This window comes from Amphiura filiformis, chromosome 14, assembly GCF_039555335.1.
Source record: "Amphiura filiformis chromosome 14, Afil_fr2py, whole genome shotgun sequence".
NCBI lineage: Eukaryota > Metazoa > Echinodermata > Ophiuroidea > Amphilepidida > Amphiuridae > Amphiura > Amphiura filiformis.
The window spans coordinates 14,507,028-14,523,597 of NC_092641.1; the positions used below are offsets into that span (position 1 = coordinate 14,507,028).

Below are 16,570 nucleotides of genomic sequence, written 5' to 3' on the forward strand. Positions count from 1 at the left end.
TTAATTACGAACCGCGTAATTCTAGTTTTGTATCATTAATGTGATTACTTGATGGAATAACCTCATGACCATGTTGACAAGTATGTTTTGCTTGAACTTCGTTGTCATTATCACACACAGTTATACACTCTGTTCCAGTATCACTTGTATTATTACTAGATGAAATAAATAAATCAGTGACATTAATATCAATATTGGATGGAATAACACTATTATCATGATGACTATTATTTTTTGCCTGCACTTCATTACCATAAACAATAACACACTCTGCATCGTTATCAATTACATCATTTGGATACAATACAATTATAACAAGTTTCATTTGCATAATTACTGGATTGAATAACATGATTACTTTTACTGTTTTCAACATCAAATTCATATACACATGTAATATCACATTCTGTGTCAGTTTCACTTGTGTCATTGTTATAAGAAACAGCTAAACCAGTCTCATCGTTATCACTGAATTACATCATTATTGGATACAATACAATTATAACAAGTTTCATTTGCATAATTATTGGATGAAATAACATGATTACTTTTACTGTTTTTAACATCAAATTCATAAACACATGTAATGTCACATTCTGTTTCAGTTTCACTTGTGTCATTGTTATAAGAAACAGCTAAACCAGTCTCATCTGTATCATTACTAGATGGAATAAACTCATGACCATGTTGAAAACTATTTTTTGCTTGAACTTCAACGTCATTACTACACACAATAGATTGAGTTCTCGTTTCACCTATATCATGACTAGATGAAATAAATAAACCAGTTACATCAATATCATTATTGGATGAAATAACACTATAATCATGTTTACTCTTGTTTTTTACCCGAACTTCATTAACATAAACACACTCTGCGTCGTTATCAAGTACACATACATCATTATGGGATAAAATACAATTATTTGCATCACTAATATTGGATGAGATAACATGATTATTGTTAAGGTTTTTAACATGAACCTCATTTACGCATGTAATAGCACATTCTTCAGGTTCACTTGTGTCATTGTTAGATGAAATAGCTAAGTAGCTATTGTTTTGTACCTGAGCTTCATTAACATACACAATAGGACACTCGGTATCATATTTATTAGCATCATTATTGTATGCATTCAATTTAAAAACAGTCTCATCTGTATCATTGTTAAATGAAATATCATTTTCACCATTGTTTTGTACTTGAACTTCATTATATATTTTACAATACCACACTGCTCTATTTCGGCACACATTTTTACGTGGCCAGAAACCTATTTGCTATTTGCCAAGTTTATGCAATAGCGCTCTTTATGACCCAACTTATTGCATGCACGGCAGCATATAGGACGGTCAAATCTACAAGTTTTTTGATTGTGATTTTTGAGTCCGCAATTAAAGCAACCCGAATACCCTGCGGTATTATCGCGGGCCCGGGTGTTCTCAACTTGGGATCCTTAGGGCGAGTTTCCCGACAGGAGTCTTATTAAGCCGTAGTCTTAAGGTGGCCTTGAGGCTACTAAGCCTAGCCCGCTCTCGAAGCCCGAGTCTTAACTCTAGCCGGATTTCTTCAACGCAAATTCAACCTAGTCTTAGTGGCCTTGCAGGCTTAACGCTTGACAACCTCGTCCCTTTCAACCAGCGACTTAATTGTATAGGCTGTTGGAGGTAGATGTACATAAGCTGTGGACCTCACGGTTTACCGTACTAACAAGGTTGCCGTCTCATTATCGCAATGTTCCCGGCGCAAAGACTAGCCTGGACCCGCGGTCTTGTGCTTGGGCTTATACCGTAGGGGAAAGTGGGGTAATCCCGGGCACCTTTCGTTAAGGCTACACAGGTACAAGATTAAATAAAGTTCATCAGTGAAAATCATATCAATGCAAAGTAGGAGTAATGTTCTAACTAGTAACCAGTTTTAATAACTCAACATCTATAGTTAATAAGTTATAATTAAAAAACAAAATGGAAAAAAATGATGGGGTAATGCCGGACACGGGGTAATCCCGGACACACGATTGTTGCTAAGAGGGAAAGTGGAGTAGGATGATAATCCCCTGAATGTATTAGGTAGTTCTGTTACCTCAAGCATACAACTGTGGGGGCTGTTGTTGTTGTCTATATTTTCGAAATAACAAGTGTCCGGCATTACCCCATCTGTATGGAGACGCATGTGTGTCCGGGATTACCCCTCATGGTCTCGATTTATTTTTTCAGTGCTTGTTCTACAAATCCATTTTTAAGATACCAGAATTCATACATCCAGCTAACAATCAAGTATCAAACATAATTTTATCCATACTTAATCTGTGTCCCTTGTCGCATTAACTGTCACCCAGCTAATAAATCACTTTTCAGATAAAAAGTCAAAAATGACAATTTCTGTTTTTCCGTATAAATTTTAACAAAGAAAGACGAGACTCCAAAGCGCAGGTAGTAGTACACGTGAGGTACACCTTGAGGTAGCTAATACCCTAAGGTAGTATAATAGTGCCACCCTTCTCCGTTTAGCTGCAATCGACGTGTCCGGGATTCCCCACAGTCCGGCATTACCCCACTTTCCCCTACACAACTTGATGCAAGAATATTGTGTCTGTTTTTGTGTCATTTATGTATTATTTTATTTCCACTTGACTTTTTATGAGTCCAACTTGTATGAATGATACGTCTATGCTTTATCCTCGTGATTTTTTCTTTGCATCCCAAAAAGGGTAAAACTGTAAGCCTAATGGAAAGGAATCTGTGATTCCCCTAAAAAGGAAAGCAACCAACGTGCTATCTACTGCTGATATCGGTAGTCTTCTCAGATCTCACATGAAGTTATCTGTTGGTACAATATTTATAATTATAGTAGAAGATATAGCAATATTATATGCATCTTATCCGTAAATTCAGTTTTAATACTGCATGCATTATTGTTTCGTGTCAAATATTTACTATTATCTTTACCAATTTTGTCCTTCTTCTATTGTATTAAATTGATGCCCAACCTGGTATAATATAGGCACTCCAAAATAGTATTGTAATACTAGGCCTACTTATGAAAAGTACGAGTATCAAACTATTAAGGCTTGGATAGGGACAGGTGGTATCATATAGGTCTTCATGATGATGATGATGATGATGATGATGATGATGATGATGATGATTATGATGATCATGATGATCATGATGATGTAAAAGAATTTAAAAAAAATTATATTCGTTGTTAAAAAAATCATCATTCAAAATGAGTAGGTCTTATGATAGCAACAGCTACTTAAAAAAATTCAACTAACTCAAATGAACACTAAAATAAAATGCTGAAATGTTCAACCAAATCGAACAATTACTTACCCACAGTGGCGTAACTAGACATTTTCATTTGGGGGTGGGGTGGGGGAAAGCGGGGGCAAACATAATAAATGAGGGGCAGGCATCGTTTATGCTGTTTGGGTTTGCAAGGGGTGGAGGGGGTCTGAGGAGTTATGGGATCTGCTTGGAATGTGTCCCCGGAACATTGGCGTAGATTTCTTTTTGACGTGGGGGGAGGTGGGATTGAAAAAAAATATGGTACAAATGCCATATTTAAGCTATTAAAGCTGGTGACATATAGGCCAATGGTACAAAAGTGGGATAAATGCAATTTATTTAACCTTAAAAATTGAGTTTTTAAGGTTAAAATGACCAAATATGCGGTTAATTAATAACTCTCAGAAGTAGGCCTAATTTACCTTTTTCCTGGGGGGGGGCAAGAGCTCCTCCGCCCCCCCATAGTTACGCCACTGCTTACTCGTGTTAATTGAAAGACCGTCAAAAATATGAAAGATAAACTTTGCGTTACAATTTAAATAATTTGTAAATTGAAATAGACCAAGGCTTACGATCTAAGACCTGCTCTGAGGCAGGGCCAAGAAAAGCCGCCGTAAGCCTGGTCTAACAGGCTTGCGTAGACTACGGCTACAGAAGACGGATTTCGAGAAATGCAAATTTTACTGAAGCCTGGGGCTAATCCTACAAGCCTGGCCCACGGGCTAACGAAGCCTCGAGGCTATGGTAGCCGTGCTTTGGGAAATACGTTTTCAGTTAAGCCTGGTCTTACGACCTCTTAAGCCTTGAGGCTAGACAAGCCAATTGCTAAGATACCCGTCGAGAAATTCGCCCATGATGTCTGGAAACTTGATATCCGTAGGCGCGTTTGCGATATTGTGATGCCGAATAGGCCTACTCAGCGGTATTATCGCGGGTTCGAGTGTTCGCAATTTGGTATCCATGATGTCTGGAGCCTCGAGCTTCATAGGCGCGTTCGCGGAAATGTCCCTGGTCACGACGTTCATATTGACTTTTTGGAGCAGATCGGCGACGTCTTCTGTTGGACTGTGACTTGACTTGGGTCCAATTGCCGGAGTGCTTTAGATCATCAACAGCGTTTGTGAACGCGGATATTAGGGTTTCATTACCTCGCGCACTAAGGTGCAGTCCGTCTACAAACTGTGACGAGTCAATAGGTCATGTTATCTCCTGCATCGATGAAATTGCTGTCTACACGACGGGCAAGATCATGAAGTTCATGATTTAGCTGCTGTATTTCATCTCTGTAGCGCTTGTCACCTCGTGGACAGACAGCAGATACATAGATACTTGACATCGGAGTTTCAACCAGAAGGAGTGTGATTAAGGCTTCCATGGATTCGGTAACCTCTTTAGCGGGGGTTTTGTTTGAGATGTCATTTATGCCAGCATGAATGACAATGTTTTTGTAGCTTTTTAGGTCTGTTTTGCAAATTCAGTTCCCTGAAAATGTCTAACACTGTGGCACCACTGATGGACTGGACATCAGCTTTCTCAAACATATCACTGTGAATATCTCTCAGCATTGAGTCTCCAATGATGAGAGTGCCAGATGATTCAGTCTCAGGATGTGCTTTGTCACTCTTTAAAGGGAGTTCAGCTTGTTTTTTGTCAGCTGAATTGGACGCCAAATTTGACTCAAGAAATACGCTAGCATTGCCCTCAATTTTAATTGTCAGAGCCAATGCTGCTTTTGGCGCAGTATAATCTCGAAGTGCAGCATAATTTGAAAATTTGGTAATAAAAGAATCTAAATCATCTTCAGGATCTCCTGAATATTTGATTTTAAATCGTACATGTCGTATTTAGTAGCCATGTTTAAATCAAAATCTAATATTTCATCATCAGAACTACTATCAGATGTATTAGAAATTTCTTCAGAGCTATCATTCAACTTTTCTTCTAATTTAATTTCATCATCACCAGAAGCCATGGATGTTTACAAAAATTAAATCCATCACAATATTTGTCATCAAAATAAGTTGATAAATTGACTCGCTTTAATAAAGCAAAATTAATTAGAATATTTTCAAAGTCAACTTATTAATTTACATCAACAAAGTTTTGCAAATAACCTACATACAAGTTTCCACTATCTATTTACATACCATTAATTCACTGACCAAATAATTCATATTAGCAATCATAGTAAACTACAAACACGATGACCATGAATGAACCCGGTTGACTGACAAAGAAAGCATATTCAATTGAATGAGTAAATGCGCGCGAATTTTAAATACATGCCACGCCACAGTTTATGACGGCTGAATGAACAATCAGACACAATACAAAGCCAAGCTTATAAGGACTGACTAAAGAAAGCAAGCTTCAATTCAATGAATACAATTGTACACTCCATTGATTACACATTAAAGCAAACCCGTCACATACACAGCTGGTATCGATTGGCAGCCAACGCCCATGTTTAGCGCAAAATTACTCAACTCGCCAAATTTTGAAATGAAATAGGCCTACCTACTACGTGCCTAGACTATAGATAAAACATACAATATATGTTGATGCCACCAAAACAAAACTTACCACCATCATATTAACTTACCAAAATAAAATTTGAAACAAAAAATGGTAAGGGTAGCCCGTAGCATCACTCAGAAACTCCGCTGACGTCTTCGGCCGTCGATGAACAAGATGTATTAATATATTGGGTAAAAATTGTCTCTTGTAAGTGTGATCTTTAAAAAAACATTGATATAAAAATATCAAAACGCCTTGGCTTACTCCACCATTTCTAATAAAGAACTTTGGGAATAGGACTCGCTAAATATTTTGGCATGCGAGATAGGTACCAGGGAATAATCACACGGCTTGGTAGATGCGTCTTGGTTCACTCGTCTCGGCTAGTCTCTCTGATTGGTACTTCTGTTCCTCGGCTCCACACACCGTTAGAACACTGTTTAAAATTTTGCTGTTTAAAAGAATGTTGTTCAGAAAAGTAAACAGAGTTGTTCAAAATCAAAAAATTGGAGCTTGATTGTTTTAAACAACAACAAATGAAAAGGCAAAATAATCAATTTAAACAGAGTTGTTAAAAAAATGCTAATTTACCGCCAAATCGGCATTTTAAACATCGAGTTGTTTAATATTATTTGCATAATCCAAGATGGCCGTTTTGACAAGCATGCATGTGTGGAGAGAAGCGAAGGAATTTTATTGAACTTTATACAGCAAGTGTACAAGTTTTAGGCCTGTATCGCTCTCTATTTATGTAAATGTTTGCTGTGCACAAACTAGAAGCAATTTTGTGATCCACATGTGGTTAAAAAAATTGATACTATGCCTGTAAGCTTACTGTGTTGTAAGATACAGTATGCTTGTACAGGTAAGCTTATAGTTAACATCAGCAATATTATGCTCAGTTTTTTACCACACAGATCACAAAATCACATTCAGTTTTAGCAGCAGCATGTATACATAGAATAGCGAACGATTTCAATGTAAAACGTGTACACATACAAGTAAAATGTTTGATAAAACGTAAACAACATTCAGTGAATAAAAACATATTTTTAAACAACCTTCTTTAAACAACCGTTTACAATTTAAACACTGTTGTTTAATCTAGGCTTACACAACTAAGTTGTTTAATTATACCACTAAACAACAGTTGTTTAAATCTTGGTCAACATTTTAAACAACAAACTGTTTAATAATTAAACAATTTTGAGTTGTTTAATTTTTAAACAACTATTGAGCGATTCACCTGGTAACTTGTGGTTGTTTAAAATTTTAAACAACTTGTTTAATTTTATTTTAACAGTGCATCGTTGATTTGGCATGAGTAAGGGCGCTAATATAAAGTTCTTCATAGAACTAGAGGTTCAACCAGGGACTTATTAGACTTTTAGAATCAGCCCAGCACGAATATTATCACACAAACATGAAGACAATCACAACCACAATTTACGGATATTAAAATTATATTTATTACTTACTACATCTTCTTCATTCGGTATGAAACTTTATATTGAAACTAACAAGTGAACTAGGAGTAGAACAAACTCCATTATCAAGTAATAATTAGCGAGAATTGTTCTCACTCTAAACTAAGAAGTTGTGTTCAAATCTTGACGCACACGGAGAGTTTATGGAGAGGTGTTAACCTTCTGAGTGAATGCCACAGACTACAATTAAACATCCGTTTGCGTCGTCCACAAAACCTTCGTTTACAAAAGACCATTGTGACGTTTAACGATAGTCTAATCGAAATGATACGAGAGAGTGATCTCACTCGGGGTGAATGACACCATAATTTTGATTAAATAAATAAATTAAAATAGAAGGCACGGGATATAAAATAATATATCGCCACAACATTATGATCTCTTTTATCTCATTCTTTAGCGTCTCGTTTTCTTTTAGTAGAGTTTCTTGAGTTTTCAACAGTGCCTGTTGGTCTTTTCTGAGCGATTCATTTTCCTTTTTGAGGATGTCTTGGGTTTTCAGAATTGTCTGTTGTTGAGTGTTCATTTCTTTTTGTTGATTCGTTAGAAAAGCTACTGTCTTTTGTAAGTTTTTCATTGTTTCATGAAAGTCTTTGCTTTTTTGGCATGTCCATTTTGTAGATTTGGAGGGCCGTTTTTTTAGGGTGGTACATGAGATGTGGTAATGATTTGCACAGATGGCACAACTTATTCGGGAATCCTCTGGGTCAGCACTGCATTTGGGACTGAAGCAGCTAGTGTTGGGGGGAGTCGCCCCATCTTCAATAGGTGCTTGATTGGTAGCAGCAGTCAGAGAAGCAACATATTTGCCAAGTCCAGTTTCCTCTATAGTTTTTATTGGAGAGGGCATTTGCTTGGGTTGGATCCCGTGTCGGATATCATCACATGCATTACATAAAAATTCCTCACATTGACGAATAGATACTTCTTTCCCTTTTCTTTGCTTACAATCATAACATTGACGATACAGTGGGGCCATTTTCAATATCATTTCAGGATGCACAGTGAAAAGTGTTTATCACACTTTTTTTCTTAAGTGTGTAGGTAAAGAGTTGTTACAGATGCGAATTTCTGTGGTGACAAAGTACAACAATCAATACATACATCCGAAACGATTAATCAATGATCGATAATCAACGGCGTTCTATACTGGCAACGGTAGTATAGCAAAAGGCCAGTAGACGAGCAGAAAATGCAAGAAAATCACAAGTTTCTGAAGATTTTTTTAAATGTAGCCTTCTCAAAATGATCAGAACTGCAAAAAGAACTCACGTACACAAGAACAGATAAAACTGTGCATCAAAAACATATATTTTTGCGAAACTTTTGCGAGAGCGATGTAGAGTCAACCACCAGTTAATGTTTCTAGTTTCTAGTTTCTAGTTCATAAGATGACCAAACCATTTGATGCGATGGCTTTCAATCTGGTCTAGCATAGGCTTGGTGCCAACCATGTCTATGATGACTTCATTCCTGATGTTGTCCCGTCTAGTCTTGTTTACAGCTTTTCGTAGGCATTTCATTTCACAGGTGGTGATCTTCCGTTCAGTCTTTATGTTCATAGCCCATGTTTGTGCCTGGTAGCAGAGAGTCGGTGTATAGATTGCATTGATGATTGGTCTTTTTGCATCCATTGGCACGGCTGGGTGGGCAAGTATAGGCCCAAGCATGAAGGTGATGTTGTTTGCTTTCTGGCACCTGGTTTCAATTTCTCGGTCTATCTTCCCGTCTTCAGTAAAGATGCTGCCCAGGTACTTAAACTCCTTCGATTGCTGTTGTGTTGAGGGTTGTGTTGTCAATCTTGATGTCCAAGGTCTTTTGGGATCGGCTGATCAGCATGGTTTCTGTCTTTGGGATGCTTATGTTCATGCCATACTTCTGGCAGGTTGCGTGCAGTCTGTTGGTGTGGTTTTGTAAGCTAAGGCTGTCATGGTGGATGAGACATTGATCATCAGCAAACAGTAGTTGTTCATTGAGAACCTCTTCATCTAGATTTCCTTCTTGGTTGATCCTGTCCATAAAAATGAGGAACAGGATAGGCGATAGGACGCATCCTTGTGGGACACCTGACTTCACAGGAAACCACTTTGTGAGTCCTGTCCTTGTCCTAACAGTACAGAGGCTGCCCCTGTAGATGGCTCTCACACTGTCCAGCAGTTGCCCTTTTACACCGTAGTCTTCTAGCACAGTCCAGAGTAGATCTCTGTTTACTCGATCAAATGCCTTTTCCTGGTCTATGAATATAGTATACAGATCTTGGTTGTATTCAACACTCCTTTCACACAGCTGTCTCAGAGCAAATATGGCATCAGTGCACCCTCTGTTCTTCCTGAACCCAAACTGTGCTTCACTCAGCTGATGTTCAACAACTGGTCTTATTCGTTTCTCTAAGATCTTTGCATAAATCTTCCCAGTATGGCTGAGTAAAGAGATTCCTCTATATTTGCTACAATCTCTTTTATTCCCTTTTTTCTTCCAGATGGGGACAAATATTGCACGTTGCTAGTCATCGGGTACAGCTCGCTCATCCCAAGCCCTGTTGAATACTCTTGTCAGCCATTTGACTCCTGTATCTCCACAAGCAAGTATGGCTTCTGTTGTGATGTCATCAATTCCAGCTGCCTTATTTTTGGGACTGGTTTTAATAGCATTTCTGACGTCCTCCTGGAGTATGGGTGGATCAACTTCCTCTTGGAACCGAGGATGGAAGGGCTGCTGCTGTTGTCTGTCACCATCACCGCTTGGGTTGAGCAAATCTTCGAAGTATTCTCCCCATCTGTTTGTGATTTCGCAGCTGTCTGTGAGTGGGTTTCCATCCTTGTCGTTTATGATGGCGGTTGGGTCAAAAGGCTCGTCCCGCTGTTTGTATGCTTTAACTGCTTTAAAGAACTCTCTGCTTGAGCTATTAGATTTTTCTGCCAGATCTTCCCCATATGTTTTCCAAGACTGGTAATTGGCTTCTTTGATAGTCTTCTTGCAGTTATGCCGGCCTTCCCTGTACTCGTTGTAGTCTGCTTCCAGGCTGGTTTGGTTGCGGCTTTGACCGTGTCATTCCACCAGGATGTCCCTTTCACTTGTCCCGTTTTTCTTTTCTTAGTCCCACAATTTGCTTTAAGGGAGTCTGTTAGAGCATCTTTGAACCATGCCCACTCTTCTTCTGTCTTTCCTTCCTGATCCGATAGTTTTTGGAATAGCTGATCCATCTGTTGTTCGATGGCTGCCTTCACATGTTCTTCTGCTAATTTTCTGAGGTTTATTGTCTCAGGTTGCTGCCTTTTATTTGGCCGTGGTCTTCTCCTGGCACTTGTTTCCATCATGACTGGTCTGTGATCAGTATCTATGTGGATGTTTGGCATTGTTTTAGAGTCATTCACTTTGCATCGATCTGTCTTTTTAATTAGGATGAAGTCAAGCTGAGAAGCTTTGGTGAGGTCATTCCACTTGTACCGTGTGAATATTTGGCTACTCCTATGTGATAAAGAGATCATGTGGGCACAAAGTTCCAAGATGAGTTGTCCATTGTAATTCCGCCTTGAGTTTGGTGGACTGTGGGGTCCTAGGTAATCTTCCCACGGTGATCGTTCACTTCCCACATGTCCAGTCATGTCTCCCATTACCACCAGCATATCCTGATTCTTTGTACTGTTTATAACATCAGATAACTCTGCAAAGAATGTATCCTTGTCTTCATCTGAGTAGGAATCATTGCATGGGACATACACTTGGATGTATGTTGTAACCTCTTTCTCTTGTTGTATTCTGAGTCTGATTATTTTTTCGGATATGTAGTCATCTTCCATAATGTTCTTAGCTAATTCTGGGTGTAGGTAGAAACCCACTCCATGGACGGCTCTTTTGTTCTTGTCCACTCCAGACCAGATGAGTACATAGTCGTTGTGAGATTCCTTCATGCCTTTTCCTTTAATCCTTGTATCAGATATTCCCATGATTGAGATGGTTTACCTCTGCATTGTTTCAACAATCTCTGGTTCCTTCTGTCCAATTCCACTGACATTCCATGTTGCACTCTTAGTCGTTGGACTATTTTGTTGTCTTTTAACAGTTCCGTGTCGTTTTCCATATGAATCCGTCCGTTTACATTTCCTTTGTTTACTTTGAGCGGTAGTTTATCCACAGATCGGAATATTACATCCCTCCATTTCTCTTTCTATATAATGTGCAGTTTGCTATCATCTGTCATACTTCTCACATTCCATGTGCCAAAACGATTATTATGCCTTAAGTTTAAGAATTTGTCGATGTCATTTGTTCCAGCCCTTTCATCAGCATATGAAGCGTCATTACAGGACCTTCCAAAGGTATACGTTTGTTGCCGGTTCCTTTCCCTCCGGGACCAGAGGTATCACCTTGGTTTGCCTGGTTGGTGACTGCCCCACTCTTAGAAGACTTCATCATTTAGGTTGTCTTGGGGAAAATAGTGAAGTGGGTTCCCGTTTCATTCTTTACCAACAGTAGTCCTCTAACTCGACCATTGTTGCCAGTCATTGGAAAGATCAAATCATCCGACTGCCAGCTTCCATCAGTCTGCTGTTGGCTGACGCAACTTTGACCTTTGTATTTACTGCATAATTGAGGTGCAAAAGTGACCAAGTTTCTACTGCCTGCCCTGTTGACCATGTTGACACAACCATCATATCATGTTCAGTAATTATGTCGGGTGCAACAGGGATGCATGTTTCTTCTGGTGCAATAGTTTCATTTGCTATATTGCCCGTTTGCATGCAATGTGGCGGTATTCATCCAGAGATTGAAAGTCGCTTGCTTCATACAGCTTGAGATTGATACTTTTAGTCTCTTCTAGTTGTTACTGTACACCAAGAATGCTAGTTGAAGTTGTAGTTGGTATGATATCATTAATATGACATCACTGGATGTACAACTCTGGGCTCAGCGACTGAAGTTGAGGCGATGCTTGCATATCCATCAAAAGCATCTGTTGTAGAATAACATGCTTTAAAAGTCCCCAAAAATCCTCCGTAAGATATCTCCGAAATTCAAGATGGCGTCCAAAATGGCTGCCATAAGTCTCCAAAATTAAGATGGCGTCCAAAATTGCCGTCACTTTCAATTGTTATCATGACTCATATGAAAAGGTTTGACTACAAAAACGATTCTCTTATAAATGCATCTACGCACAGTTTCCACCTCGATACACCCGAGCACACAGATATTTCCAGCACAGCGAGTCTAGCCTAGTACGCAGTCTGTGTTATACTGCACGGTTGAGTACATAGCATCATAAGAGCTGTGTGAGATCTAGTGGAAAATAGGATTTTGTTGAAGTGTTGCCTTTATCCAATCAGGATTTTTTAAAATATCAAACGAAAGCTAACACTTCCCACTAAAAACACTTTTCCCCATTTGGTCAACAGATTACGCAATTCAATGTTATAGCAAGGCAAATGTGGTACTTTTTTTGACTAAAATGTAGGTTTTAAAAGTCAAAACCTCAAGTGTTCCTTACAATATTTTTCAAATTTTATGTCATTAAATGAAAGAGCACACTTTTATACATTAGCCATACGCTAGCCTCATTTTAATGAGCAATGGCCAATTCTCTTTAAATTGCAGATCTTGTGCAAAAAAATTACTATTTTCGCCTGTTTTGTCATACGGTTGTAAATTCATTGAACTATGACTTTGCTAAAGAGCGCTTACAAATTGATATGTTGCAACCACATGCAAATAAAGTGTCTTACCGTATGTTTTATGGCACAAGGAATCTAATAAAATTATGCAGAGCGTCCAAAACTCAAAAGTATCCTACACTAAGATCATTTACAATTTTCGTATCATGCGAGTAGAAACTTTAAAAGCATTATATTTTCTGACACAGACAATCCAGTTGGTAATTGCTTTGCTGAAATTCCCATTTATTCCCAAGTCATGCATTTCCCTGTTACAACAATCTTCCTCTTCACCATCTTCAACGTTAATGTCCACTGCTCTTGGCACAATATCTTTATCATTAACGTTTAATAATTCAATACCACTAATTACCTACTACACAGTTTTTATTCGGAAATTTGTTAATTTCGGGAGGGGTGATTTTCTCATATTCAGAACTTTCACAGTAAGCGTCACCAATATCAGGAGAAATTAGATGATTTAGCCAAATGATCAAAAACTCAACATATGTTGACCTGAGACTTTTCTTGTTTTAATGCACTGAACCGTAAACACCTTAAAATGTCGGAACGCCCTCGAAAGTTACAATTAGGTAGGGCGAATATATAGGTATTTTACTGTCCGACATAGAAATCAATGGTTAAGAGATCTGAAATGAGCGTTTTGAGCGTTTCGACAGTATTTTTTGTGGGATCCCGCATGTAATGTATATACAAATTAGATAATGATATCTGGGGAATTCCCCAAACAAATATAGTTTTTATTTATGATGTCATTTCAACTACTGTTTTCCCATCTTACATGAAACAAATCTTATTTCACAAAATGTAGATCAATATATATATAGATCACATTAAACATACACAAAAAAAATGGTAATATACCTGGTCTACTCGTTATTTAAAACGGAAGTAAGATATGGGAGCATTTGTATCTAGTGGGTCTTTTATGATCCATAATGGGGTTTTGCCTAAGTTGTATTGAGAAGCTATACTCAGAGGCATGCAGGCAACCATCTTGAGAATCACACAGGAGCACTCACTTCAAATATCCTTCATATCTGGTCCCTCCGATCCTGGGAGTCCAGTTGAAGTGTGGGAAAGCATCGGGATAATGATGTAAATCCTGCCAAGAATAATGTAGTGACAGACACGCTTCTGGATCCTTCTGAAAGAGAGTTACCTGCCTCCGAATTAGAACAGTATTTTCCATAGAAGCTCATAGAGGGACTGCATTCTCTAAACTGGTCGAATAGATCAGCTTCTATCCTTTATACCCTGTCAATAATTAATCACCATGCAGACCGACTTCTTTCAATTTACTTTGGTCACTTTAAACAGTCTTTAAACAGCTACTTTAAACAATCTTTTCGTTCTTAATACAGGTGAAGAAAATCTTTCTGGATAAGATGGCAGACCCAATCAATATCGCTGAGAACATATTAAGGGTGGGGTTTTATATTCACAAGACCGTAAAGGAAATCAAGACATTCAAAGAAAGTGCCGAAGAGTTAGACCATAGGACTCAACTTCTGCAACCTTCGCTTCAAGTTCTAGCTGATATGAAGGGCGATCGCCAGCAAGCCTTCAAAGAGGACCAGCAACAATCCGCGGAAATGGTTTTATTCTCGCATGCCTTGGGTGACATGCTCACCTGTGTAGACGAGATAAAAGATTTTGTTGACGACCTGAAAACCATGACATCACGACGAAAATTAACGGAGAAAGGAGAGGTGAAACGCAAGTTTTCGAATTTCAATCGGAGGTTGGATATACTGGAAAGGTCTATTCAGTTTGGAGTTCTTGTTGAGATGAAGAAGGATATTGACAGTGGGAAGAAAGAGAAGTCAATTAAGACGCTGATGTATTATGTCAAACAGTCTGATATTGCTGTTTCCGGTGCTCCTGCTGAAGGTAAACTACTTTTAATATAATACTAAAATGCACTTAAAATGTATGGTGGCAGGTGTTTCTTTTTCTGTGATGAGAATCTTGCCTAACATTTTTTTACTACAATCCAGAATCCCCATCATCTCGTGCCTCACAACTTGACGGATCATCATTGCCACTTCTCTCTGCTGATGACTTAGATATAGGAGAGGAATTGGGGGAAGGTGGATTTGGAACAGTTTATTTGGCAAAATATAGACATGCCGAAAGAGTTGCAGTCAAAATCTTTGACATAGGGTGAGAGACAAAGTATTGGTAGTCATGGTGGTCAAGGGGATTTTCACATAATTCCACAAGGCCTACGTTATAGGCCGTACATAATTCAATGTGATAAAATGTAAAAAATTATATCGTTTAGGCAATGAATATAAAACCAACAGACCAAAATTTGAATGTCATTTTTGAAATTCTCTGAAATTTCCTATACAATGCATGTATCAATCTTTTCAAGAATGTTCAGAGTTTTTATTAAAAAACCAATAGAAAATTGACCAATAGTTGGATGCAAGTGGCCTGCACCTGCGCCAACATTGCAAAATTTGTCCTGCGACCAATTTTACATTAGAGGTCATATCTTCAAAACTGTTTTATCAAATGTGTTAGAGGTTTGATTTTGCTACATTAGGGGAACCAATGTTTTTTTGTCATCCTTACATCTCAAATAATAATTGGTTCTGTTCTTCTATTTTTCACTGACAATATGCAATGTCTATGAGTTGTTCACAGATTGTGGGTAAAAGGTCATTAAGGGGTCACTTCAGGTTTGAAATAAAAATTACCTTTAAAATAAAAGTAACGCAAGTTGCATATATCTGTGTGGACTTTATAACAGTCAGTGTCTGGTGTTTTGGATTATAGATAGTAAATAACTAGAAACAGCACGGTTGTGTTAGTTGTCTTTGACTACATCGCTTCTATCGTCAATATGCTTTACTGGAGGCCGAACTAATATTTTTTTAAATTGTATCTCGCAACGGAATGATTATAAGTTTATATAAAAACATACATTTTCAGAAAGTAAATGACGCAAAAATCCAACTATAGCGCAACATATTTGAATCACAAAACTTGATTTTACTTTACTGCCTCGAGAAAGTCATATGGACTATTAAAGTTATTGTTTATTTAAAATAAGCGTTACAGTTATTATTATTATTATTATTAGTGTTGTTGTTGTTGTTATTGTTGTTGTTATTATTATTTTTATTATTATATCAAGATGAAAACATTTAAAATTTAAACATTCGGTTTTAGCATACATATTTCTTATTTTTAATAGAAACAATGCTCAGATTTTAAAAGAAGCTTCGAAAATGCGTCAGGCAATATTTTCATCCTCAATTGTGCGTCTGATAGGCATCATAGACGAGCCGTCCATACAAGCTATTGTTATGGATTACTTCGAGCACGGAAGTTTGAAGTCATTCCTTCCTTATTTGGTACATGACGGGTGGGCAAGACGTGTGCGCATGCTCTGTGACATCGCAAGCGGCATTCATCACCTTCATTCGTTAGTTCCTCCTCTGATTCACCGGGACATTAAACTGGCCAACATATTCGTGGATCATGGATTTAATGCCAAGGTAATTATGTTGTTCTTGGTTTGCTTGTCATTTTTAACATGTCTAATTATAAAGGGTACCTCGTGAGCAATACAAGACCCCGTACAAGACTGAT

General features: G+C 38.0%; 2 protein-coding genes across 2 annotated transcripts in view; one reads left to right on the forward strand and one right to left on the reverse strand.

The window, feature by feature from the left end:
* LOC140169762 (uncharacterized) overlaps positions 1–16,570 on the forward strand; it is a 123,081-nt gene that overhangs the window by 9,814 nt on the left and 96,697 nt on the right. The window contains exons 2-4 of the mRNA XM_072193068.1: positions 14,329–14,857; positions 14,965–15,130; positions 16,173–16,476. Coding sequence (XP_072049169.1) covers positions 14,353–14,857; positions 14,965–15,130; positions 16,173–16,476 — 975 coding nt within the window. The 5' untranslated portion in view covers positions 14,329–14,352. The remainder of the gene's footprint in view (positions 1–14,328; positions 14,858–14,964; positions 15,131–16,172; positions 16,477–16,570) is intronic.
* LOC140169217 (craniofacial development protein 2-like) lies at positions 10,121–11,242 on the reverse strand. The gene has a single exon (XM_072192474.1). It carries the CDS (start codon positions 11,240–11,242, stop codon positions 10,121–10,123), a length of 1,122 nt encoding a protein of 373 aa, XP_072048575.1.